General features: G+C 47.7%; 1 protein-coding gene across 5 annotated transcripts in view; it reads right to left on the reverse strand.

Moving 5' to 3' along the window:
• The window catches only part of SAMD4B (sterile alpha motif domain containing 4B), a 37,170-nt gene that overhangs the window by 9,177 nt on the left and 1,802 nt on the right, over positions 1 to 26,191 (reverse strand). For 2 of the 5 annotated variants that reach the window (XM_036832166.1, XM_036832162.1), the window contains exons 2-6: positions 21,667 to 21,985; positions 15,981 to 16,037; positions 14,320 to 14,722; positions 4,629 to 5,099; positions 53 to 292 (exon numbers count right to left, since the gene is read on the reverse strand). In XM_036832166.1, coding sequence (XP_036688061.1) covers positions 53 to 292; positions 4,629 to 5,099; positions 14,320 to 14,515 — 907 coding nt within the window. In that variant the 5' untranslated portion in view covers positions 14,516 to 14,722; positions 15,981 to 16,037; positions 21,667 to 21,985. Of the gene's footprint in view, positions 1 to 52; positions 293 to 4,628; positions 5,100 to 14,319; positions 14,723 to 15,980; positions 16,038 to 21,666; positions 21,994 to 22,909; positions 23,085 to 26,191 lie in introns of those variants that run through there. The other 3 variants (XM_036832164.1, XM_036832165.1, XM_036832163.1) reach the window with 3 other exon arrangements.

The following is a 26,191-nucleotide window of genomic DNA, read 5'->3' on the forward strand; positions in this document are numbered from 1 at the left end:
TTCTGCGGAAGCCTCTTGAGGAGGGTCTTAGTGCTACTCTCCCCCATTGTACCTTTCATGCCACTGCCGTCCTCCTGAAAAGTGTTCCGGCTGGAGCCCTGCTCCTCCGTCTGCTCGCTGCCAGAGGAGGCCACGCTGCTCTGGGGCGAGAGGGGTGCGTGGTCGGGCGTGGTGAAAGCAGCCCGGGCCCCAAGCTCCTCTGGACTCGGCCACTCACCAGGGGCCTGGGGGCTCGTGGGGATGAGCGACATGGAGCGCTTCAGCGGGCTGGGGTGGATTTGGCAGGGGAGACCTGGCCGGAGGGGGAGAGAGGCAAGAGGTCAGGCTTGGTGATCTGACCACAGGAGACCGTGCCCCCCTGGTCAGTGCCATGGATGGCAGCTCAGCCCTGGAATCCAACAAGAGGAAGGGACCCTGGGGTCTGAGGGGAACCACCTACCAGGTACTGCTGGTTCCCTCATTCCTCCACCCCCCAATCCATCAGCAAGCTCTCAGCCACTTCTCTGAACCGCTCCACTTCCTCTGCTAGCACCCTGGGCCAAGTCACTGGCGTCCCTAGCTGGAATTACTGTCACAACCTCCTCGCCGGTTTCTTGCCTTCATCCTTGTCCCCTACAGTCTAGTCAACTCACAGCAGCCACACTGATCCTTCTTAAAAATGCAAATCTGACCCAGTCAGTCCCCGATTAAATCTTACCTGTAGCTTCCCTTCACACTGAGAATAAAATTCAAACTCTTCCCCCGACACCTACAAGGCCCTGCACACCCCTGACTTCTCACCTCCCATGACTCACCCCTTTGGTTCAAGCCCTTCTAGCCTTTGCTGCACCCCCGCCCCAATTTGTTCCTGGAACATTCAAGCTTGTTCCAGCCTCAGGACTTCTGTGCTTGATCGCCCTTCTTGTTCTCCTGATCTTAGCAGTTGGCTCCCCCAGGTCTCATCTCAAACAATCACCTCTTCTGAGGCTTTCCCTGAACCCTCAGTCAGCAGTAGCTGTCCCCCACCAACCCCCTATCATATCACTCTGTCTTATCTTTCTTACAGCACCTATCACATCTTGAAATGACCTTATCTAGTTATTTGTTCACTTATTAACTGTACGCCCCTCCTACAGGACCTGTGACAGCAGGGCCCTGTCCTGTCTTAAACGTCATTGTATCCTCAGTAATTACAATGGGGCCTCGACGAGAGGAGGTTCTTCACAACTACTTGCAAAGTAAGTGAATGAAGTACATGAACTGCTTCCTCAACATCTCTGTTATTGGGCTTCACCACCTCCCAAAGATTTTTCCTATACTGAGCCCAAATCAGGGTGAATCCAGGCCCTCATCCACAGGATGTTTCGCATCCTCCATCCATCCCATTCCTGAGATAGGAAAAAGGATCCAACTTGATTTTTAACCATTCTAAGGACAGGGCAGGTTCCCATGAGCTTCCAGACCCTTACACGTGCTATTCCCTCCCCCTAGTTCACCGCTCGTCCACCCTTATCTGCCAGCCACTTCAGCCTTCACTCCTGGCTCAAATGTTCCCTCTTCTGTGACTCCTTCCTCTGCGTTCCCTGGGCCCCTGTGCTGCTACCTCAAGTCCAGCACTTACTGCTCCCTTCACTAGCCTGCCTCACACTGGACTCTGGGCTTCTGCAGGATGGCAGCAAGCCTGTCCCATCATTTCTGTACCTCCAGGTCAGGGCAAGATACACAGGAATTTTCAAAGTTTCACTAAGTCCAAAAGGAGGGCACCCACCATCCTAAGGGTGCTAAGGGGGCCTCTGAGCTTGACACAGGAAATCTAGAAGTATCCCAAGTCAAAAAAGAAAAGGAAACAAAGCCAAAAAGCCTCACCCTGGGTAGGTGAGAACATCAAGGCCTGGGGAACTGAAGTCCTTTGCCCCAGTTCCCACAAAGAGTTGAGAGGCAGAGACAGAAGAACCCCAGCCTTGATTCTGATGGAAAGGCTGGGGTTCCTGCCAGTGCTACACTGACACCCAGCCTCAGAAGGACAACCAGCCTGGTACAGGCCCCCAAAGCACCTTCCCTCATCTGTGACAGTTATCTATGCTCCTAGCCAGAAGTCACCTGAGGGAGAGGGCAGTGCATTGATCCCACCCACTAAGGCTAGCCTCCTCCCCCTATCTGTGACTTCTGGGGTTCTCTGCAAGGGGCTCCTCCAAGCCTCTGGACTCCTAGAAGATGTCACCCTCTGGGCCCTGGGAGGTGCTGGGTAACCCTTAACACAGGCCTTTTTTTTTGCCTGTCTTGGTGTTCCTGGCTTCCTCCTTCCTCCCTTCTCAACCAAGAAGCGGGCAGGCGAGGCTGAGAGGACTGGAAATTATCCCGATTGGAACGATTGTGCAGTTCCTGAGGAGCCCTTTTTGGACCCACACTGGGGTGGAGGCTGGCCACAGCATGAGAACCATAAAAACAGGAATGCCGGCCAGACATCCAGGGCCTCACACTCTCCAAGAAGCCCTGGCCTGTCCTTGGCAGCACCCCAAACCCACCCTGCCTGCCCTTACAGGCCAATCCTTGCTCCCCACTCAAAAATAGTTTAATGGCTTCCTGTTTCCTGCAACTGCTTGAAATTGAAATTGAAAAGCTTCATCCTAGCCTTCAAGGCCCCCTCTGAATGTGGCCCTAACATACTGAGATCTGAGAGTCAAGACAGACCTGCGTTCAAATTCTGGCTCTGCCATCTATTAACTTCATGATCCTGGGCAAGTCACTTCATCTTCCCCCTCTGTCTCCACTTCCATGTGAAGTCTTTGGCACAGGGTAAACATGAATATTTGCTACTGCTATTACTCATTTAACTGCTCGCACTTCTCCATCCTAGCCAGACCTGTCTGCATACTGTCCCCTCCAATTTGACAGCCCTATACCTTCAATTCATGCTGTGCCCTCTATCTGGAATGCCCAATTCCTCTTCTGGTTCAAATCCCCTATTCAACATTGTTCCAGCTTGGTCCTCTAAAGCTGCTGTCCCCATCGTGGGGAGGAAGGAATGTATGGGCACCCTGCATGGGTGACCCCTCCCCTTGATAGGCATCTTCGGGAGGGTCACTTTTAGGTGGGGGCAGTGTAGCACAGTAATAAAGAATATGAGCTGAGGAGCCAGACCGCCTGGATTTAAATTCTGGCTACACCACCTCGGGCAAGTGACTCTTCTGTGACTCAGCCAATGAATTTATAAGTATAAACTTCTCAGAACAGCTCTTGGCAAAGACTGAACGCTGAATATATTTTAGCTAGAATTATGATTATTAATATACCCTCCCAACCTGGACCCAGAAACTGTCATGCTCTGAGACTAGAAAACAAGGTCCAAGACACTTTGGGTTGCTAGAGCTCCCGAAGTGCCCTTCTACCCCCTCTATCTTCCCTGATTCTTGCCAGCATCTGGGAAGGAGGCAGGTGACCAGGATATCCATATTCAGCTGGGGAAGAAAGAGGCTCAGGGGTAACTGATATGTACCAGGTGCCACACAGCTGGGCAATGAAGACCCAGGGTTCACCCCACCCACTGGCACAGGTAACATTTCACCGCCACCCTCTCCTGGCCTGCTTTAACCAGTGCCTGCAAAAAGGGGCCGGCCACCTTGAGGTTAAATTTGGAAACTTCTTGCTTTCAGTCAGGTCCTGTCACCTCATCAATCCTTGGAAATGCCATTCTCCCTTATACTGTTCATTTCAACTAATATTTCAAAAACTCACTGGAATACCAGCTCCTCCCGTTCACCCCAGCCTCTGGGGGTGCTTACTAAGAGACCACTTAGTTGAAGGATGGCACAGCGGTCAGAGGCAAGCTCTGGTATCAGACTGCCTGGGTCTAAACCCTGGCCAGTTCCACCACTTGTTCTGTGACCTTGAATACAAGACTTCGTCTCTTTGAGTCTCAGCGCCTTCATCTGCAGAATGGGGCTAATAATATTGTTGTGATGAGGATTAAACGAGATCATGCCTGAAAAGTGCTTATAAAAAAGTATCTAGCACACAGTCAATGCTCAACAATGTTACCTACTATTACTAATGCCTTGCAGCATGAGTTACATCTTATATGAACAGGCTTACAAACATACATTTCTCAGAAATGAGTCTGTAAGCTGGAGCCAGATACAAAAATCCAGAATGTCTGGGCTGGAAAGGACCTCAAATTATGATGGTCTATAACTGGAGTCAGGCAGTTATCACACACGCCCAAAGTGGGATGGTAGGGGCAGAGGCCGACTGGGACACATGTGCAGGGTCTGAAGGCGGTGACCAATATTCAACTCCATCTTACGGTTGCCACCAGGAATACAGGCCTTGAGTTGCCAGATCTTTTGACTTTTCAAGAGAAGCTGAAAATCCGGATTTTTAGGAGAAAATTCCCAATTCCTTACATCACCAAATTTATTTAAAAACATAACAAAACAAAAACCAAAGTTTTGTTGAGTTTGAGCTCAATAAAACATGTCTGCAGGTCAGGAATGGCTCTGGCAATGCCAGTTCACAACCTCTGCACTGTCTCATAAAGCTGAGGCCCAGAGAGGTTATGTGACTTGCCCAGGGACACAGAGCGAGTGAAGAGAGAGCCCGGTCCGACCCTTTTCAAGTAGGCATGGCCTCCCGGACTCCCACCTCCTCACCTGCGTTTGCGTTGCTCCCAATACTGTTGATGGCTGGCGGCACTGAGCTGGGTGGGTGGAAGGGCACGTGTCCATTTTCCCGGGGTGGCTTGTCCTGCCAGCCTGGTCCTGCCTCCCCAGGGCCCAGCTCTGCAGGGCCACCCCACTCATCCGAGCCCTGGCGTGAGTGGTAGGTGGGCTCAGGCCGGGTGCGGAAGCCGCTAGCTAGCCGCTCTTCCAAGTGACTCAGCCAGAGGGCCAGCGCATTGCGGTCCTCCAGCGTGGTGGCCGGGTGGATGAGGGCATAGGAGAGCAGCTGGCGGCTCTCCTCGATGAAGGCATTGCTCTCAATCGAGTAGGCCAGCACTTTCTGCAGCAGCCTCATGTACTCCGACTTGGCCTCTGTGTTGCCTGGCTGAAGCAGGGGTAGGTGGGACAGCAGGAGGGACACCACCTTCTCTTTGGACTCCTGCTGCCACTGGCTGACGATGGCTGCAGAGGGGACAAGAGGGAATGTCAGGGGAGCCAGGGTGGGGGACTCCCATAAAACCAGGAGAGGTGCCTATAGCCTGCTCCCTCAGCTCCAATCTCATTTCCCTTCTCCTTTCATGACTTCGACCTTGTCCCTCATACAGGTGATATCTAACACACTCAGCCTGCTTCCAGAGTAATTTTTTTTCTCGTTCCATCACTCCCACTCTCAGAAACCTGCTATGACTCCTAATAAGCCAAACTTGCTACTCTGGAATCTGAGCCCCTCCTGCTGCCCCCAGGCCTGCTCTTCTTGCTGTATCCCCACTCTATCTTCATGGCCTGTACCTGCTTTCCCCTGACTATCAAAACAGTCTCTTTCCTGACTTGGAGGACAATGGAATACAGTGGTTAAAAGCTTGGGCTCAGGAATTCCCTGGCAGTCCAGTGGTTAGGACTCTGCACTTCCACTGCAGGGGGCAGAGGTTCAATCCCTGGTCTGGAAACTAAGATCCCACATGCCACATGGCTTGGCCAAAAAAAAAAAAAAAAAAAGCTTGGGCTCTGGAATCAGATGGTCTGGACTCCCCAACTCACTAGCTGGACCTTTGTCACCTGAACCTCACAGAGCACTGATTTCCTCACCTGAAAAATTCTGAAGATAATTACAGTACCCAATTCACAGTGTTGCTCTGAGATTCAAGGAGTTAATAAAGAATGGAAAGTGGCCTGGCATATAGAACATAGTTAATAAATGCTTACTGTTGCTTTTTAAACCGGACTCAGCCTCCAGATTCTCCCCTTCCAACTCATCCCATACACCCAGATGGAGTGATCTTCCTAAAGCACACCAGGATATCATGTTCCTGACCAGGAGCGTATAATGGCAACCAGCACCAATGGACTCAAGTTCAAGAGCTCCTAGCCCAACATCACCTTCATTTCCCGGGCACTCCCCCACCTCCTATTCCTCCAGATAAAGACTTGGTTTAGGATATCCCCATCCTCCCTGGGGCTCCCTCCATGCCATATTCATCCAAGCTTCCATACTCAGGCTGAGATTCAAGGCTTTAGCCTGCAACAGTCTCCTTCCTCCTATCCAAATTCTAAGTCTTTTAGGGATTGCCTACATCTGCCCTTCTCCAGGAAGCCTTCTGTGGCTACTCCACGCCCTGGTGATCTGGTGATGTCTCCTTCCCATCCCATCGTCTGAGGGCCTGTCTGTCCTGTGAAGATGAGTGAGGCTTCCTCTCTCTACCCAGAAGTGAGCTCCCCAAGAATAAGGCCCCAAGCTAGCCACATAAAGGAGGCCTCGGTACTCCCTCGTGGTCCAGTGGGTAAAACTCCACGCTCCCGATGCAGGGGGCCCGGGTTCGATCCCTGGTCGGGGAACTAGATCCCACACGCATGCCGCAACTAAGGGCCTGAATGCTGCAACTAAAGGTTCCTCATGCCGCAACTAAGACCTGACACAGCATGAATGAATGAATGAATAAATAAATATTAAAAAAAAAAAAGGAGGTCTCAGGAAGGAACTGTTACAGGACTGACTGTCCTCCTTGAAAACCTTGTTACCACTTCCATGACTAGCTCAATGGAGTGGAGGATGGCAGGTAATGCTGATGGGGCAAGGGAAAGGGACAAAGTATACTAATACTTGAGAAAAGAGACAATGATCAAAGACTGGAACCAACTCTGCCCTCACTCTTGGGCAACTGAGGTCATATCTATAGCCACGGTAATGATTTTCAAACACCTAACATGGAAGTTCTGAGAGTTGAGTTACTGGGATATTGGTGAGGTCTTGGAAAGGGACAAAGGAGCTGGTTCTAACCTAACAGAGCTAGGACCCCAGAGGGGTGGGTGATGAAAAAGAACAGGCAGTGATGTGGCTTATGTCCCTCCTCTCCTACTTACTGATGTAAATGTGATCACTTCACTGAGCTCTACTTTCTCTATCTGTAAAGTGGGGCTCACAATCATTCCTACCTGGCATGGTTGCTATGAGTTAAGACCAAAGCACAAAGTAGGGCACAAAGTAAGTCCTCAGTAAACATCAGCTGTCATTTCTAACACCATGGTTATTATATCTTACAGGGGCTCCTTCCTTTTGAATACCCACAGAGGTTCTCAAGGCATAAGCCAACTCCCGGACCAGGAAACAGAGAGCCTGGGAATGGGCACGTATAGAAGGAGGGCCTCAGAATTCTAGCCATCTGGATTTCAGGTGAGCCCCGATCTGGATCCCTCTGCCTCTGATGGTGTCTCAACCCAATTTCCTTAAGGCTTAATATTCCAAGGACCTCTGGTCTTCTCTGGCCACACTACAGACCGGACACCTGGCCACTGGGAGCCTTGCATAAAAACCTGAGAAATAGCTTTTTCACACATTTCTTTCCCTTAATGACCTGTCTGGAAATCTATGGCTTGGGAATTCACATAACTAATTCTTACATTTGTAGCTCTAAGAAAATGAAACACATACACCTCTCAACTCCTGGCCATGTAAGTGCACATTTTCTTGCCTGGGCCTCTCTGCCCCAAGCTTCCTAGAGAACCCCTGTTAAAGTGCTCAAGGGTTCATCCATTTATTCAGAGTCATGTTATGCCCACAGTACTTGCCAAAACAGAACGAAGAGTAATACTACACAATAATAGTAATAATGGATATTTACTGACCATTTACTCTGAGCCAGACACATGCTAAGAACATGACCGTCTTTCATCCTCACCTCAACTCTTGTTCTAGCATCCCCATCTTGTAGATGAGAAAATACATTTGGGAAGGTGACGTCCAAGGTGACAGAGCCAAGATCTGAACCCAGGTCTCTCTGCCTCGAGAACTGGGAGGAACTTTTACCCACAACCCTCTACTATCTCTCCAATGCCGCATATCTTCTTCTTCCCCCTGTCCCTGGCTTTCCAGATCCCTTTCAGGACCTGCCACACAAGGCTAGGAAACCTCATCCCCTCCATCCATCTTCTCCTGAACTAGCTCCCCATGACCATGAAGCTATCTCTTAGGTCAGCTCCATATCTAAAGATCTTTCCAAGGTGGGATAAGCCTTCCTGACTTCAGGGAGCCTTCACCTTTTGAGCTCTCCCACCTCCATCTGGCACTGGATCACATGGGAAGGACCTCCCTGGTACTCCATTTCCCTGACTTAGTCCCTGAGTTTTCAGTTTTTGATGAGAAGGAAGAAGAAATATAGTGATTGAAGATTAGGGACAGAAAGTTAAGGACTTGCATGCCAGCTGTGTGGTACAGTTGCCTGGGCAATATGCCTCCTCCTCTGTAAAAGAGGGATTACAGGGCTGCTGAGAGGATTTAGGGAGACAATGAATATAAAGCACCTGACAGAGTCTGCCCATAGTAAGCACTCAGTATGTGACTCAACGATTGGTGTTTTTCTCCCTTCTCCTCCAGCAGAGTTGGCCTACCCCTTTAGCCCTACCCTGATGCTCTCAATCGCTGTTGTTTAGGCCTTGCAGGGTAGCCAGAGGCATCTGGGACAGAGAGAAGCCTTGTCTAGTCCCTCCCCCACACCAGAGTACTGCCAGGGCTAAGGGACACAGCTTCTCCTCTGGTACTGCCAGGGGACATGACAGAAGAGCCCCAAGGGTTGGGCTCAATGAAGGACCTTGTTCTACTGCAGTGAAAGGGGAGAGTGGTTTTGGAAGAATGGAGGCTGACCCTAGGGAAATGTGTGTTCATGTGTCTGTACAGTGGTGAACTGGGAAGGGTGGGCCTCCCATCACTGGAAAGCATCAGTGAGAACTGGAACTGGTCCAAGGAATCTGCACAGCCTCAGGCCCCTTGGGGTGAGCCCAGCAGGGGCTGCAGATGACGGGTAGGGATGGAACTTCTAGTTTCCTGCCCAGGGCAGAAAAGTCTGGCCCAGAGTTGAGGCACAGCAGGGACCCAATGAATACCTGCACAGCTGAACCCTGATGGTCCCCTGGAAGGTAGTGGTGTTTGTGTGTGTATAATGTGCCCTGTCTAGGATCCCTTGACCTCAGGTCTCTCTGTCTCATGTCCTAGCAGAGTATACTGAGTAAACAGTACAAGTTCAACTGGCAAACTTGCCTGGATTCAAAATCTAGCTCTGCCTCTAAGACGTAGCTCAACATAACTGTGGGCCAGTCCTTTAAACCTCTCTGAGCCTTGGTTTCCTCTTCTGTACAATGGGGGCAGTTAAAAGCCCCTATATCACAGGGTTGTTGTAAAGATTCAATGAGACAATCGTGCAAAGCACCTGATCTGTGTTAAGTGCTCCATGCATTTCAACTATTATTGTCGTTGCTGATGGTTGAAGATCTAAAGCCTACGCTATTTCGGGGCTGGAGGGAGCAATTCACACAGGAGGGCACATCTGGGTCTCCCCCTTCAGATTCCCCACAGGGGTGGGGAATTTCATGCAGTTATTTACCAAAAACAGACACATCTCTAGTTCCTCTGAGCTAGAGGCACAACAAGCAATGATGAAATTCTGGAGGTGGGCGGATGAGGGAGGGGACTGGGGAATGCCGTGATGTCAATGACTGCTGCTCAGCAAGCTGCAAACCTGGACTCCATAGAGGATGAGGGAGACTGCATATGAGTGCCCTCCTTGGCCAGGTGACCAGAGCTAAGTAGGTCATGACCCTGGGTGCTGGCAAGTCACAGGAGCCAAATATATCTTGGAGACTGCCATAAGAGCAAATCCATTTTTACATGCTGGGCTGTTGCAACAATCGTGGCAGCCTGAGGCACCAGCCAGAGGGGATGCATTTTGGCTCCAAACATGCCCCTCTATGCTTCATCCCATCTCACACAAACATAGGGGAGGGCAAGGGGGCTCACATTTTTGATGGATGAACTGTGTTAGTAGAGCTTGAAAGGGGAGGGTGGAGGCATTAGAGTTGAGCTTGGGTGACTCACTCACCCACAGCCCCCTCTTGACCTCGGTTTCCCCACCCAGATTCGATGAGCCAGAGAGGGCAGGGCTTAAACCTGCTGGATATGGGGACTCTGACTCAGAGGACAGGCGGAGGGAAGAAATGCAGGAAATGTGGCCCAGGAAGCTATAGGACCAGGGAGGGAAGGAGATTTCAGCTTCCCCGGCCCCACCCTTCTGGTCCAAGTCAGCATGGGAAGTGGGGTGGGTTGTAGGATTACTGTAATAGCTCCAAGTAGGTAGGGAAGACTGCACTGAGAGAAGGAACAGGGATAATGACAAGGGGAAACCTGGGGCTTCTCCTTCCCTGTTCCAGAGACCCTTGGGTGTTGCTCTTCTGTTCCCAGGTTTTATCTCAGACTCTGCTTCCATGAAACCAATGCTGGCTGCCTGGGCTGGGGGACTTCCCTACACCCTCCTAGCTGCTTGAGAGGAAGGGACAGCCCAGACCAGAGCCTCTTCCATGCCCCCCTACTCTCCACTCCCAGTAGGTCATGTGACAGTACCCTCACCACCTTCCTGGGCCCACCCAGAATCAAGTGTCAGAGCATCAAGACTAGTAGTTCTCCACTGGATGCACACAAGTGTCAAGTAGGGAGCTTAAAAAACACCAAAATCTCTGGAGATAGGACCAAGGCCTCAGGTTCCTTTTATAAAGTGACTCTGACATGAAGCCAGCATTGGAACCCACTCACCAAGATTGAGCTCTCTGCATTCCCTGGCCCCTTCTGAGAAGGAGATGAGTGGGTAGGCAGCTCTGACCCAAACCTGAACCCAGGGTCTCCCTGGGAGAACTGAAGGAAGTAGCAGGGTTGGATGGGTGGGACATGGAGTATAAACCCAGAAAAAGGCAGAGGATCTGCCTCACTGTTCGGCCCTCCTGGCTTGACGGGATCTGAAAAGCTGAAGAAGAGCTTCAGACCCTGTAATGGGCAACCCTTATCCAGAATTGGTAGACCAACTGAACTGAAGATTTGGTTTGTGGGGTAAGTGTGCATCTTGGTGGGAAGGAGGGACAGGTTTGCTGAGGGGCCCACCCCATAAAATACTAAGGGCTACTGATGTACTTGGAGAGTATCTAGAACAATCCCCGTACTGTCTAGTGAATCCTCAGGCCCAAGAGGGATGGGGCTGGCCCACGTCACAAAAGGTGTCAGTGGCAGAGCTTGATCTAGAACTCCTGGATGTCCTGATTCCTATTCTCGTGTCCCATGACAAATGAATCATCAGTAGAGTATCATCTCTCAAACTGCCTGGTCAGCAGGAGAACTTGGGTACCCACTACCCGAGGCCTATCCTCGCAGGACTCTGATTGAGTGGGTCTGGGTTGGGGGCCCAGAAATCTGGATTTTAGGTCACATTCTCCCCCATCAGGTGACTGTGATGATGCAAATTTGGGAAGCACAGTGGGATGGGAAAGCCGTAATGAACAGAGGATGCAGAGCTCCTCCAAGCCCTCCAAAAGGATGCAGGCCTCCAAGCCCAGGAAGCAGCTCCTTCCTTCACAGATAAGGCAGGGCAGCTGCTCTACCTGAGGTTGGGAGGGAGACAGGAGACACAGTCTTGGAGCCCCCATGTCTATTAGGAAGAGGCGTTCAAGGCCCCACAGGATTTACCTCTGTGATCACTTCTCTCTCCAGTCATGCTCTGCTCTAATCCTGGCAGGCTTCCTGCTGACTCTGGAACACACCATGGCCCTCCCTCTCTTCCCTCATTTTAAGTTTTCCCTAACTCTCCATCCACCTAAGTACCAACTTGTTTTCTTCTCACCACCTGACACAGGGCTATGGCTAAAGACCTTGATTCATATATTCATTCACTAGTCAAGTCATTCCACAGCAGTTCTCAAGGACAGGTATTAACCACAAAATCTTAATGTAAACTGTCTGAGATGCGTCTCAGGCATAAAGTATACCATGGTATAAAGTGTACCATGTCTTTCAAGGGCAGTGTGGTAACAACAAATACTTTAAACGTACATAACTTCAAACTAGCAGTCCCACAGAATTCTAGAAATTTATCCTAGAGATGCTTAAAGGGTACTCATTACAGCACTGCTTGTAAGAGTAAGACCAAACATACCATGCAGTAGAGCCTACTGATCAAGAGGAAGAAATTTAAAGTCAAATTCCAGCTCCACTTCTGACCAGTTGTACAACCCAGGGCAAGCCACTAATCTCTGCAGACCTCAGTCTTGTTTGTAAATGGGGGAGTTATAAGACCTTCCTTACGGAGCTGTTGTGAGGGTTACGAGTAATAAAGGTAAAGCACTGCTTGATACACAGGTCAGGCTCTGTTACCTTACTATTCTTACAATCAAGCAGCCATTAACAACAATGAGGTATACACGTATGTGCTGAATATGGAATGATCTTCAAGTTATACTGTTAAGTGAAAAAAGCAAATTGGTTAATATGTGCAATGTTCTGTGTGCTAAAACAATCAAAACAATGAAAAAGCTGGAGGGAGAACTTGTATGTGCTCATACATGCACAGAATATCTCATAAAACATACACAAATTGGGAACGTGGAAGTCTGGAAGGGGACCTCACTTTTTACCTTTCATATGGTTTGATTTTACCACAAATTTTGAAAACAAAAGCAAAAACTAAAAATGCTCTAATAAATAAACAGCAGTAAGCACGAGTGTGATTCTGATATATAGCCAGGATTGGCACCCAGTGCTCACCCAACTCCCTGCTCAGGGTGGGGTGGTGGGGATGTGTGACCAAGCTTCTTAAGACACTGGCCCGCCCCAAAGGAGCCCCCACGCTAGGGGCAGAGCCATACCACAACCCCAGAACCCTTGCCCTGGTGCCAGAGCAGAGGGGAACCCTCCCTGGTGGGGAGGATGGGAGAGTTGTGAAATGGCTGAGGTCTGAGCTTGCTGGAGCCAAGCTGGGTTCCCGCTGCTCACTGTCTGCGAGACAGGGACTTAAGCTGATGATTCCTGGCCTGAGGAACTGTCTTCCTCTACAGCCATGGTGCTTCTGTGAATTGTACATAAAAACTCAGAAAAATAAAGGTGACTGCTGCTAAGACGGGTAGGCCTGAGAAGAGGAAGGAAGCAGCTCTGGGGGTCCCCAAATCCCAATCCTAGCAGCCCATGCTGATTTCCTCACCTATAAAATGGAGACAACAACACTACCTTTCTCATGAGGTTGTTGTGTGGACTAAACGAGTTACTGACAATAAAAATAACAGTTAACATTTATTGAATGTTTACTACATGCCAGGCACTGTTCTCAGAGGGGTCGTAACTAACCCAGAAACACAGTTATCATCTTGATTTTAAAGATGAGGAAACCAAGGCTCAGAAAGGTGAAGTTACTTGATTATACAGCAAGTGACACAACTGGGATTTAAACCTCGACAGTCCGACTCTAGAGCCACCAAAGAACACTGTTTTCAAAGTTACTATACAAGTAAAACCAGTACTTGGCTTGTTGTAGGGACTCAATGTGAACTGTTACCCTGAGGAAGAACATGGGAAAGGTTTGGACACATGCTACATGGGGTCCTGGGGTCCCCTCCCCAGCTAGCTTTCAGGTGCACATACTCCCCCTCTTCTTTGGCCTCCATCACTCCCACCCGTCACCTAGGTCAACACCTCTCCATCCAGCCTTGTGGAGGCCCAGAAGGCCAGAATGGCTTCAGCAGTGCCCCTTGAGATGGTTCTCTGGACTGACTCCTAGCTATACCTGGGGCCTGAGGGAGAGGTTCTAGAGAAGCCTAGCTCACCCGTCACAATGTCAACTTCGTGGGACAAAGAGCACTTCTCTACTGAGTGTTCAGGAAACTGATACGGACTATATCTAAATTCAAAACTCTCTTGAAGCTGTTTATGCCTTAGGAGCAACCTACCTTTGAGGGGATAAAGAACAGTATAAGATGACATGTGAATTTTGGAAGAGTTCTAAAATTCCCTCCTAGGTCTGATGTCCCATAGCTTGAGAAATGAAATAATGCTCACCTTCCGTCCCCCTTTCATAGGTAATGACTTTAGTCTGTTCCTTTTAGCCACCCAGACAAGCCACCCTACGTGATCCTTCTTCTGTTACGGGTAGTTTCCAGTTTGCACTGCACTCCCCCAGGAGTCCCCCATTCCATGTCTGAGGATTTCTGGCAACAAAGCCCCAGAAGAGCCATGATGATAACTTGGGAGCTCAGGGACTCCTCCCCTACCAGCAAGCCTAGAACCCACATTTCTTAGTGCCATTGTTGGGTAGGCCTCCTCAGACACCTGGTATCTGTTCCTGTTCCAGGTCTCCCTCCTGCTGTGCTCCCATCTCTGGAGACTCACCAGCACTGTTGGCCTCCGACTCCAGCAGGTGAATGTCATTGCAGTCCGCCAGTGAGTGCTCCAGGCAGAGCTGTAGGAAGCGGGCCTGGGTGCGGGTGACCCGCTTCAGAAGTGACAGCAGGGCCACTGTCTGTTCACACTCATTCCAGCCCTTGAACCAGCCAGCGAGGATGCCCACCTGGTCTCGGAACATCATGGTGCCAGGCCTGGGGCCAGGGTGGGGGGGACGGCGGTGGCAAGGGCCAGCGCCGTCACATGGTCTCGGCTGCGGGCTCCTGTTACCTCTCCCCTGAGGGCCAGGGCTTGAGGATGTTCCCTGGCGTGGTGGCAATGGGTGGTGCAGGGAGGAGGACACCTGCTCACATCGGGGGAGGTCTTGGTCTAGCCACTCCTCTCCAGGCTCCTGGAAAAGGAAGCAAGGAGGTCAGAGAGAATGAAGGGGCTGGAACTGGCCTGGTGAGTGTGGGCTGAAGGGGTAAGGAGGCCTCAGGCCTTCCTCTTTCAGGGCACCTACTCTGCCGAGCTCCTGGGAGAAAGATGAAGCTAACCAGATACTAAACCAACTCTCCCTCCAATCTCCAGATCCAGAGAAAAGGCTTGATTGGGACTCAGAGACCCAGACAAAGGAGAAGATGCTTCCCCTCAGGTCTGGCTGTCACAGGGCCAAAGGAAGTGGATTTAAAGCAGAGAGTAAGTTGCCAAGATATTCTAGATGGGAAATAGGAGACACTGCACACTGTGGCAAAATATCTGAATTAATGGAGACCTGGCCCCAGGTGACATGACTAAGCAGACATGTGATGCTGAGCACATGCCCTTTCCTTGCTGGTCTCTGGTCACCTCCTTCAGGGGTCTGGGCAGAGTGACTGCTCGCCTGCTAAAAGGACCCTATGGACTCTTTGTATTATTTCAAGCTAAGACCCACAAGGCTAGGATACAGGTGTGTGGTGACCCTGGTGGAGATCTCAGGTATGTGGATAGCTAACTGATCAGTAACTGGGTGCCTGAGCGTAGGGGCAGAGGTCCTTTTCAGAGATCTCCAACGTGCTGGGGGGATCTCATCTGTTCCAACCCAGCTCTCCCACTCCGATCTCTAAGATCCCACCTATCCCTGTTCTGAAGTGAATCTCTCACTTCTTCTTCATTCCCTTGAAGGCTACTCCTGACCCAGGTCCTCTAGGTTGCGATGTCCCCTTGGCTCCCAGAGATGGCAGCTTGTCACTCAGACTCCTAAGAGCCAAGAGGATACCAACCTGAGAAGGCGACACATCAGATGTTAAAAACTCCCAAGCAAGAAAGTGTCCAAATTCCTTTAGCAGGCAGGAACTACACAGGAGCTGTGTCAACTGGGCAGACAACAGGCCTATTCTTCAGTTGACTGGTTTCTGGACACTACTCTTAAGGCTTTTTCTAAGTGTCTCCTGCTCCAGGTCTCCACTCACATTTCCCCTCTGTCTCTCTTGCAACCAGTGCTCTTGGCTCCATCCCCAAACCACATTTGGCTCCATCTCCCTCTGGCTGCCAAGAGGACTGAGAACTCCATACAAAGACCCATTGAACCTGCTGGGCTAGGTTTTAGGGAGCTATTGCCATCTCCCTGAATGTCCATGCTCCTGCTGAGGAGGGCTGTTGAGGTACACCTGACAATGGCTGTGACTCACCTCAATAGATCCTCAGTGGGACAGTTGAACAGAGCAAACTGGTCTGGCTGTCAATCCCTTTGGATATAAGAAACAAGAGAAAGTGTGTGAGGGGGGAATGAAACCTTGCTCCCAGCTAAACAAGCCTCCCAGAAATCTTTTCAAAAGACAAATCAAATGTTGCCTCCCTGGCTTAAAACCCTCCAATGACTTCCTACTGCATTTAAATAAAATGCCTACAGGGCTCCCTGCAAGACTCTGGTGGCCCCTCCAACCTCCCTGTGTACCAAGTTCTTGTTCACTTGTACCTATCCATGGCTTCCCCCAGACCTATGCATGGCTGGCTTCTACTTGTCACTCAGGTCTCAGCTCAGTGTCATTTCCTCAGAGAGATCTTCCCTGACCATCCAATCTAAGGAGTTTCTCTCTGTCACTCTATTATATTAATGCTATTTCATTTATTCTATATAATTTGGCACCCTCAGATATCATCTTATCTTTGTTTGTTGTTTCTCTCTTCCCAACAAATGCAAGCTATATAGTTGCGCAGTGCCCAGAACAGTGACTAGGACTTAGAAGGTGCTCAATATATATTTATTGAATGAATAAATGAAAGTGAGCATGGAAGCCACACTTGGGACTTCTACAGCCCCTGGGGAGAAGATGATAGAAGGAATCGCCCAAAGGATGGTAAAGGGATTTGGAAACCTTGCCCTAAGAGAAAAATTTGAAGGCACTGGGGAAATTTCCCCTGGGGAAGAGAAGACTCAGGAGGAATGGCATAACTGACTTCAAATACCTGAAGGCATAGCACACAGAAGAAGAATTAGATTTGTTTATTTACTCCAGAGGAGAAACAGGGTAGATGGCTCTAAGTGAGAGGCAACATGAGATACGGGAAATGTTGAAAGTCAAGAAAATTCAGTTCTAGTCTTGCCCCAGCCACTCTGTCACTTTAATCTTTGAGCTACTCTGCTTCCCTTCTCTAGAATGTGTGAGATAAGGAGCGAGACTGGATCAGACATGACAAATGGGTTTTACCTCACAGGCTAACTCCAATCGATTGGTAGTGGCTGCCCGGAACACTGCAGTGAGAAGGGTACTGAAGAAATGAAGCAATGGCAATATCCATCAATGGAGAATGATTAATAAATTGGAGCATACCTCATACAAGGGGATGTTATGTAGTAATTAAAAATATGCTTGATCTTGATAGCAGCATACAAACAATGTATTTATATCTAAGTATAGTGTTTGATCTTTAACTACCATGATGGAGGGATGTCCATAAGTACATAGTAATATGTACAATGATGCCATTTTTGTAAAATGAAAAAAAAAAAAGAGCCATATACAAAAACCCTTAAATATCTCATATGTCAATGTCTATGTATGTATGTATGTAGAGAAATGTGTATGCTGTTCATATTGGTTACCTTGGAGAGAAGGAGGAATTATTAACACTCTCTTTATATAACTTTGTACTATTTCACTAGTTGCAAATGAACACATATTACTTTTGTAATTTTTAAAGATAAATTTAATTAAAAAAAAATTAAGGCTGCATTTTACTTTCTGGCTCAGTGAGAAAGAGTAATGTGATTGATTATCAATGTTTGCCCTGGATACGGGATGGATGAGTGGTAGCTCATGTGCCTGAAAAAAATCAGTTTCCCTTCCCAGCTCCAGCATTTTGTGGCTTTCAGTCCCAAGGAGACAGCAGCTGCCTCAACATAAGGAAGAATTTTAAAATAATGTATCTGTCCAAGAATGGAACTGGCTGCCATATGAGGAGGTAATAAGCTCCCTGGCTGCTGGAAGTGGTCAAGCAGAGGCTGGATGAATATCCCTTGGGAGTGGGAGGGATTCCTTCACTGGGTGGCAACTCATAAGATAGAAGGACATGTTACTATTTCAGAGGGAACAACTGTGATGGGAGGTTTGCTATGCCAACAGCGTTTACGGCAAAAAGATGACCAAATCCACAAACAGACCAAAGTTGTGCACACTCTTTCCTATAAACACTTTTACTGGGTTGTTACTTTTCCCAAGCAACAGCACTGTGCCCCCTAAATAAACTGTTGACTGAACATTAATCCAGTTTCTTCCCCTGAGCCAAATGCTAGAAGCAAAGCCTTGGGACACAGCAGGATCTCAAACATGATGCTTACAAGGCCAGGTTTTGAATGGAGCAGGCTGGTGAGGACTATGGTGAGCTGGAAAGCACACACCCTGTCTAAAGGGAGAAGTTACTATTTAGCTCTAATCAACTGCTGCCATGTAGGAATTTGGGTCCAGTATTGTTAGATCTTAGATTATTATATATATTTTTAAAGAGGAGCCAGAAATCTGGATTTTTAAATAAAATTCCCCTATTTTTAAATGTTGGAAAATAATCCATATTAAAAGAGCAACAATGAACCACTATACAGAACAAACAAAGCCTGTGGCCTGCAGTCCTTAGACCAGATAGACACAAACTGTGATAAGACCAAAAGTCCGATAACCATCCCTCTCGAGGGCCTAGAGAAGGTCCTACACGTTTAAGCCACCCCACTGCTCAGGAAACATGATTGGTAGAGAGGATCTAGTGCCCAAGTATAGCTTGGACAGTCCTCAAGAAACACTGGGGCTTTAGGTAACAAACAGTCACTTTTAAGAATATACTATTAGGGGAGGGACACGTTAGGAGTTTGGGATTAGCAGATACGAACTACTATATACAAAATAGATAAAACAACAAGGTCCTACTGTATAGCACAGGGAACTATATTCAGTATCTTGTAATAAACCCTAATGGAAAAGAATATGAAAAAGAATACACACACACACACACACTTAACTGATTCACTTTGCTGTACACCAGAAACTAACACAACATTGTAAATCAACTATACTTCAATAAAAATCATCCCTAAAGGAAGTGTTCCTATGTTTTGGACAGGAGAAGAATGCTGGGTGTTTGGTCTGGATGGTGACTGGAGAGGAGGACTGGATGGCCTTCTTCCATCAAAAAGCCAGAGGCCTCCAGCTACCTCCTCTCCTGCGTGCTTGGCAACAGTGAGAAAGGAAGACCTGGCTTGGTGAGATTGGCTAGGGAAGAGGCATCAGCCCTGACTATTTGAAGACATCTTAATGTGGTAGCAAATTACTATGATGGACTCTGGTGGATTTGTCTGCCAAACATCCATGCCCATCTTCTGGTACCAGGCCCCTAAATTCCCTTTGGAGAATTAACTGTCTTTCTTGGATCTAGGAGCATACATGGAGTAAAGCCTGGCCAAGGAAAGGCCTCCCTGGACTTTTGCTGGAAATATTGGGGAAAATAAGTTCTTGGTTAGGGTTGCTCAGATTATACAACATCTCCTGATATTCCTGGTTGCCACTTCTGCTACCTCACAGTGAGGGCCTACCTCAGAATGAAGCCAATACAGATGAAAGCAGAGTCAAAAGAGGGGAGAAAAAGAGAGACCTGTTCACATCATTTGAAGACCTGTCTCCAGTTAGCTTGAAGCCTCCCACCCCACCTCCCCATCCCAGACTTTTCAGTTACATGGACCAATAAATTCCTTTTGGGTTGAGGTCAGTTTGAGCTGGGTTTCTACCACTTAAAGTTTCAACTTTAAGCCTTGACTGCTCCCATACAAGAGAATTCACCACTGCTCTAGTCTCTATCTGCTGCTCTAGTCTCTCACATAAGTGACCAAAAATGACTCCCTGCCTTTGAGAAAAGACACTAGAGGGGAACCCCTATGGTGAAGTCTTTCAAATAGTCCAACAATATGGCTGCCATACTTGGTCTCTAAGAGACCAAGTAACCTTCTTGAGAAGCATCTTCTAACCCTGGAGGGTGGGAAATGGAGTCAAAAATTGGCTAAGAGGTTCCAGGAAAAACTGTCCACTGGACTCTTTCTTTGGCCCCAGTGAAAAGCAGCCCACATATAGGAGGCGCCTCTGGAGGTCAGCTCTCCTCATCCACAAGCAGCACTGTGGAGTGAGACCTGGCTGAACCAGAGCTCTCCTACTGATACTAACTTGCTGTGTTGACCTTTGGCAAGTAACTCAGTTTCTTCCTCAGTGAAGCTTGTCGTAAGAATGAAATGAAAGAATATATATAAAAACACCTAGCATGATGCTTCAAATGTCTTCACATCATATATTATTGTATCATGTGCCAGGCCTTATGCTAATAGCTTTCCGTGGATGAGCTCATCTGATCTCAAAAGCTATAAATATAAATATATATATGTATATAATAGTATTCTCACTTTACAGATGAAGACACTGAGGCACAGAGAAGGTCAAGTCACTTACCCAAGACTGCACACAGCTAAGCTGAGATTTTTAAGGCCAAGCACTCTGGCTTTAGAGCTCTTGCTTCTTCTTGCAAATAATGCTACAGCGTATTTATTTATATTTATATAAACTTATAAATATATATATATTTATAAGTTTATATATATAAGTTTATATATTATATATTTATATATATTTATAAGTTCCCTTCCACTGCCTGGAAAGCTGGACCAAAGCATACACCCTTTAACGCCAACATCTCTGGACAAATAACGGGAGGGTCCTATTAGCCTTCCCACCTATCCCTAGCCTTTCTACAGCATCCACATAGGCCTTGGAGGAACTTGTTCATTTCATGAGTAAAGTAATAGGCTAGTTACCTAAGGTTAACTCACTATCCCAACCTGAGAAGAACAGGAGAATGTCAGAAGCCAAGGGAGCCCAACTTCTCTCTTGTGAAAACCAACCATTATTTTCAGAAACTCCTGAAATATGTATACAAAATATGTATATTATTGCCTCAGCCAAGAATGAGGCTTTTGTATGAATGGTCCTGGAGGAGGGAAGGAGAGGAGGGGAGAAGCCAGGCAGGGCCTCCTGGAAGATAACAGAGCCTGGGGAGCTCTGGGAAACCTGCATAATTTGGGACAAATGATTTTACCTTGCAGTGTCTGTTTTTTCATCTGTAAAATGGGTTTAATAATAGTACCTACTCTCATAGTGTTATGAGGCATAAATACCCTCACAGAGTTGTTAGCTAGTATCATCATCCTGGATTCATTCCTCTTTCTCTAATCCCATCATTAACTCCTATTTTCTCAACATGGAACATGTATCTGTATCTCTCCATTTTTACTACCACCACCATATTCAAGTCATCATCTTTTCTCATCTGGACAAATGTATTGCCTCCTGCTTCCATTCTTGCCCCCGTTTTCCTTGCAGAAACCAGTGAACTTTCTTTACAAACAAACAAACAAGCAAACGAATGTCACAGTCTTGCTTTAAAAATCCTCTAATAGGGACTTCCCTGGTGGCGCAGTGGTTAAGAATCCGCCTGTCAATGCAGCGGACACGGTTCGATCCCTGGTCCGGGAAGATCCCACATGCCGCGGAGCAACTAAGCCCATGAGTCACAACTACTGAGCCTGCACTCTGGAGCCCGCGAGCCACAGGTACCGAGCCCACGTGCCACAACTATTGAAGCCTGTGCGCCTAGAGCCTGTGCTCCGCAACAAGAGAAGCCACTGCAATGAGAAGTGCACGCACCGCAACGAAGAGTAGCCCCCACTCGCCACAACTAGAGAAAGCCCGTGCGCAGCAACAGACCCAACGCAGCCACAAAAAAAAAAAAAAAAAAAATCCTCTAATAGCTTCACAATGCTCTTACGTGAAAATGTAAACTCCTTACCATGGCCCACAAGGCCCCACATGATCTGGCCTCTGTCAACCACTCCAAGCCCTTGCCCCTTCTGCTTCACTTATGCTTCAGCCACACCGATCTCCTTGATGTTCCTTGAACACATCTCAGGGGTTTTGCACTGGCTGACCCCTCTACCCGAAATGTTCTTCCCCAGATCATCACATGGTTGGTTCCTTCTCATCAATCAGATCTGGGTTCATGTGTGCCCCAATCTTCCTCATCTCCCCAGTAGGAAGGAGTCTTTGGTCTGATATCGTCGTCAAAAAGTGTTTCTTCAAAGGCTGCAGCTCTTCCGGAAACATCTAGACTGTAAGATCCACGAGGGAAAGGAAGACTGTGGCTGTATTATTCACGGCTACATTTTCAATTCCTAGAATAGTACCTGGCACATAACCCTCAGTAAGACCCTCAGTAAGCATCTGTGAAAAATTTCCCCCACCTTGCAGCAGTCCTTTCTCCACATGTAACAATGCTTAGATTAGAATGCCCAGCTCTTAGATCTTCCCACAACTGGTGCCTTCTCATTTTTCAGGTTATCAGGCTCAACTGTCACCTCCTCTAAGAGGCCAATTCTGACCACCCTGTGTACAGTGGCCAACCTCCCACCCCCTTCCCACTGTTTTAATTCCTTCATAGCACATATCACTATCTGATTTCTTTTGTTTATATATCTTCCCTCCATCAGAATATAAGACCCAAGAGCTCTAAGACCTTGACTGTTTCATTCACTGCTGTATCTCCAGTACCTAGAAAAGTGCTTTCATAAATTGTTTAATTGCTGGAGACGTTTGAGATGTGCACACTCTACACTGCTGTTCTGTTACTTGCCCTCGACCAGACTCTATTCAACAAATTTACCCTAAAACAAACAAAACAAAACTCTACTCACAGTAATCTACTTAACTTCTTCTAAAGTTCTGAGCCCTAGAAACCCAAAGCTGAGGTAGGGAACTGAACATGAGTACTCTTGGATTCCACTACCCCAAGGCTATAACCAAACCAGGCCAGTCATCTCATTCCTGTTTCTCCCAGTGAGATCCCAAAGGAAAGTCTGGTGGGGTCAGACCAGCCATAAACTCTCTCTGGATCCAAACGACCATAGAGAAGAGAATGATTGGGGCTGGGGAACAGTGAAGACGGGGACTACCATCAACCCTCAGAAAGGTCATGGGATGGAATCACAGTCCTATCTGGTTTAGCAAGCAAGAGAGTCTCTAAGAGTGCCGCTCACCTAAACATGTCTCAAAGGATCTTCTGTCACCATTTCACACTTATTCAGAGAGGAAACTGTTTTCAAACTGGGGCTCTCAGGAAAGAGTTCTCTTTCCACTGAGACTGCTAAGAAGGTAGGGTTTAAGCCTACGGTTGCTGAGGGTCATCTTTGTTGTCACAAAGCAGAAACCAGTTGAGGATGAAGCTAAGTCAGTGGAGAAATGGGGAGAGATTACTAGGAAGATTGTTTGAACTCCTGGATGCATGGAGGTCTAGAGCCATCCTAGTTCTGGACTTTTCAGTAACATGAGCCAATTAATTCTCTTTTATTAAACCAGTTTGAGCTAACGTACTGTCACCTATATCTTTAGAGTCTTGATTGATATGAACTTTTTTTTTTTTTTTGCTAAAACTGAGCACTTATATACAGGGCATTGTTCTAAATACTTTATACACATTAACTTATTTAATCCTTATAATAGTTCTATGAAGTAAGAGATCATTGTTACCTTCATTTTTCAACTCTGGAAACTAAGGACCAGAGAAGTTCAATAACTTGTCCTAGGTCACAAAACAGGGGGTAAGCAATGATGTGGGATGCAAATCCTGTCTGGCCCCAGAGTCTGCATACTTAATCACTACACTACAATGCCCCATTGCACCCAATCCTATCTGAACAGAAAATCCAACTCTCTGACCCCAGACACCATCATCCTGGGACGGACAGAGCCCAGAGACCTTCTATTTGTGCCACCTGTCCTCAATTTCATCCTTTGTAAAATGAGGATAATCACAGTTTACCTACCTCATAGAGTTCCTGTGAATATGAGATGAGACAATACATGTGAAGCACTTAAACAGTGACTGGCAGATAATAATTACTCAATAAACAGTGGTCATTAACATTACTACTCTGTGGGTCACTAAAGTGCAACTGGCAAATACAATGCAGATGGAAGAGATCTGTTTTCTTTCACCTCTGTCCTTTAGGTGAAGAGAAGAGATGCCATGGGTTAGAGATGAAGAGTCTTTCTTGTCTTTCACCCACTGCATAAGCTGCTTCGTCTGCCTGGAAGGCCACTCATCCTCATCCCAACTCTTGTGGAACAGCACCCAGAACAAATACCACCTCTTCCATGAAGTCTTTCCAGATAGAGGGTGCCTTCTCTCACTGCCAAATTTCCACAGTATATAATCTGTACCTCACGTTCTGCCCTGTGTACCTGCCCAACCTCTCTACTGTACTGTGAGCTCCCTGAAGGCCAGCCCCAGTATTTACCTCATGATCTGTTTATTCTTCTGAAACTTAGAGAGAAACAAAAACCCTTGGAGAAAGTTGAGAGCCCTGTGGAGGCCCCAGACCTACAAAGGCTGAGGAGGGCTGAGAAGCCAACTAGGATGGGGTGAGGCAGATCCCCAGGAATAGGACGTGGGGTAGCTAAGAATCAGGAAACAGCACAAAGAAAAGTTCCAGATGAGAGAAGGTGGGGAAGGCAGCCTCTCCTAGGAGGAGTGGCAAAAGGAGCTGGGTAGAGAGAATAAAAGAGGTAAGAGGAGAGGAGGTGGTGGGTAAGGTGTGTTGAACCTGAATGGGGAGTGAGAGTAAGGAACACAGAGATTTCTGACCAAATGCAGGAAGAGCTGCCCATGAGCCAATGATTCCTAATAACTTACAGAGGGAACGATCCTAGCTTGTGGGATTCAGAGAAGAACAAGTTACATCCTGGTACTTTCCAAACTCCCAGTCCAGTGAGGCTGAGTGGACAAGTACATGAAAAACTACAAGGAAGAAGATGAGCAGTGCTCTAAGAAGTACAATGGAAGGCTCTGGGCAGTAAGACACAGAGAATGAAAAGACTGGAAGGTGCCTTAAGGCAAGGGTGCCTATGTGGAGAATAGATGAGGAATAGATAAGGAGAAGAGATGGACATGTGTGTTCAAGGAGGGAGCAACTTGAAGCAGAAGCACAGAAAGGGGATGGTATGGAGGGGTGGAGGGGAAGCCAGAAGAAGAAAATGCTGAGGAAGATCTGAAAGGGAACCATTCAAAGGCGGAATATGAAGTAATTGCTCAGAGGGTGGGGTAACCTTGTGGAGAAGCCAGAAACCTTTCAAAGAGGGTAAGGAATCTTCTGGAGGGCAGGTACTTCACAAAGGGGACTCCCAGGAAAATGGGGGTGGGCAGTAGGGCACAGAGGCATACCCTGAGATATCTTTCAGCGGGGCTTTCTGTGGGGAAAGGGAAATCCTCTTAGAGGGCAGTGGCTCTCAAACTTGAGCATGCATGAGAATCACCAGGAAGGTTCCTAAAAAGAGCTGGGCCCTACCCCTAGGTTTTCTGATTCAGCAGGTCTGGGTTGGGACCTAAGAATTTGCATTTCTAACAAGTTCTCAGGTGATGCTGATGTTGCTGGTCCAGGGACAACACTTCGAGAACCACTACTACAGGGGGAGGGATTCTTTTGTGAGGAGGCCCTCAAAATGGAAAAAGGAAGGAGAAGGCTTCAGAGAGGAAAATCGGGGGAGTCCTCAAGGAGAGTCTAAGGAGGGTGGGGATTCCCTGGTGGTTCAGTGGTTAGGACTCCATGCTCCCAATGCCGAGGGCCTGGGTTCAATCCCTGGTCAGGGAACTAAAATCCCACAAGCCTTGCAGCGCAGCCAAAAAAATAAAAACCTTAAAAAAAAAAAAAAAGAGTCTAAGGAAGGTGTTAAGGGTCTCTCCATCTCTCTGAAGGGAAGATCTAAAGGGAGGAGGGGTCTATGAAGATAGAACCTAAGAAATATGGTCTGAGAGAAAGATCTCTGAGGGCTGGGATTTCAAGAGGTGAGGGTATCTCTTGAGGATCTGTTTAATAAAAGGGGACATAGAGGCTCTTGAGAGGGGGAGTCTGTAGGATGCTGGGGGCCTATAGTGGGATAATGGGGGAAGGAGGCTCAGATCTGAGAAGGATCTCTAAGTTGATTTCAGAGGAAAGAGAATGGAGGAGATGAGAGGGTGTAAATGGGGGTTCTAAAAGGGGTATATCTGACAGGGCCCTGAATAAGGTTTCTTGGGGATGTCAGAGGGAGAATCTGAGAGAGAGTGTTCTGAGGAAGTCTCACAAAGTGCTGGGGTTGTTGATGCACAGCAATTCTGGAGACAATTCTCTAAAGGGAGTCTGTGGAGGTGTGGTCTTCTGTGAGAGATCTTAGATTTACTGGAGTAAGATGACAGACACCTTTTTAGGAACAACTCTCAAAGAGCTCAGATGAGAAATCTCTGAGTAAAGGTCTCAATAGGATATACGGGGAAGGTGGGTCTT

This window comes from Balaenoptera musculus, chromosome 19 (assembly GCF_009873245.2).
Source record: "Balaenoptera musculus isolate JJ_BM4_2016_0621 chromosome 19, mBalMus1.pri.v3, whole genome shotgun sequence".
Taxonomy (NCBI): Eukaryota; Metazoa; Chordata; class Mammalia; order Artiodactyla; family Balaenopteridae; genus Balaenoptera; species Balaenoptera musculus.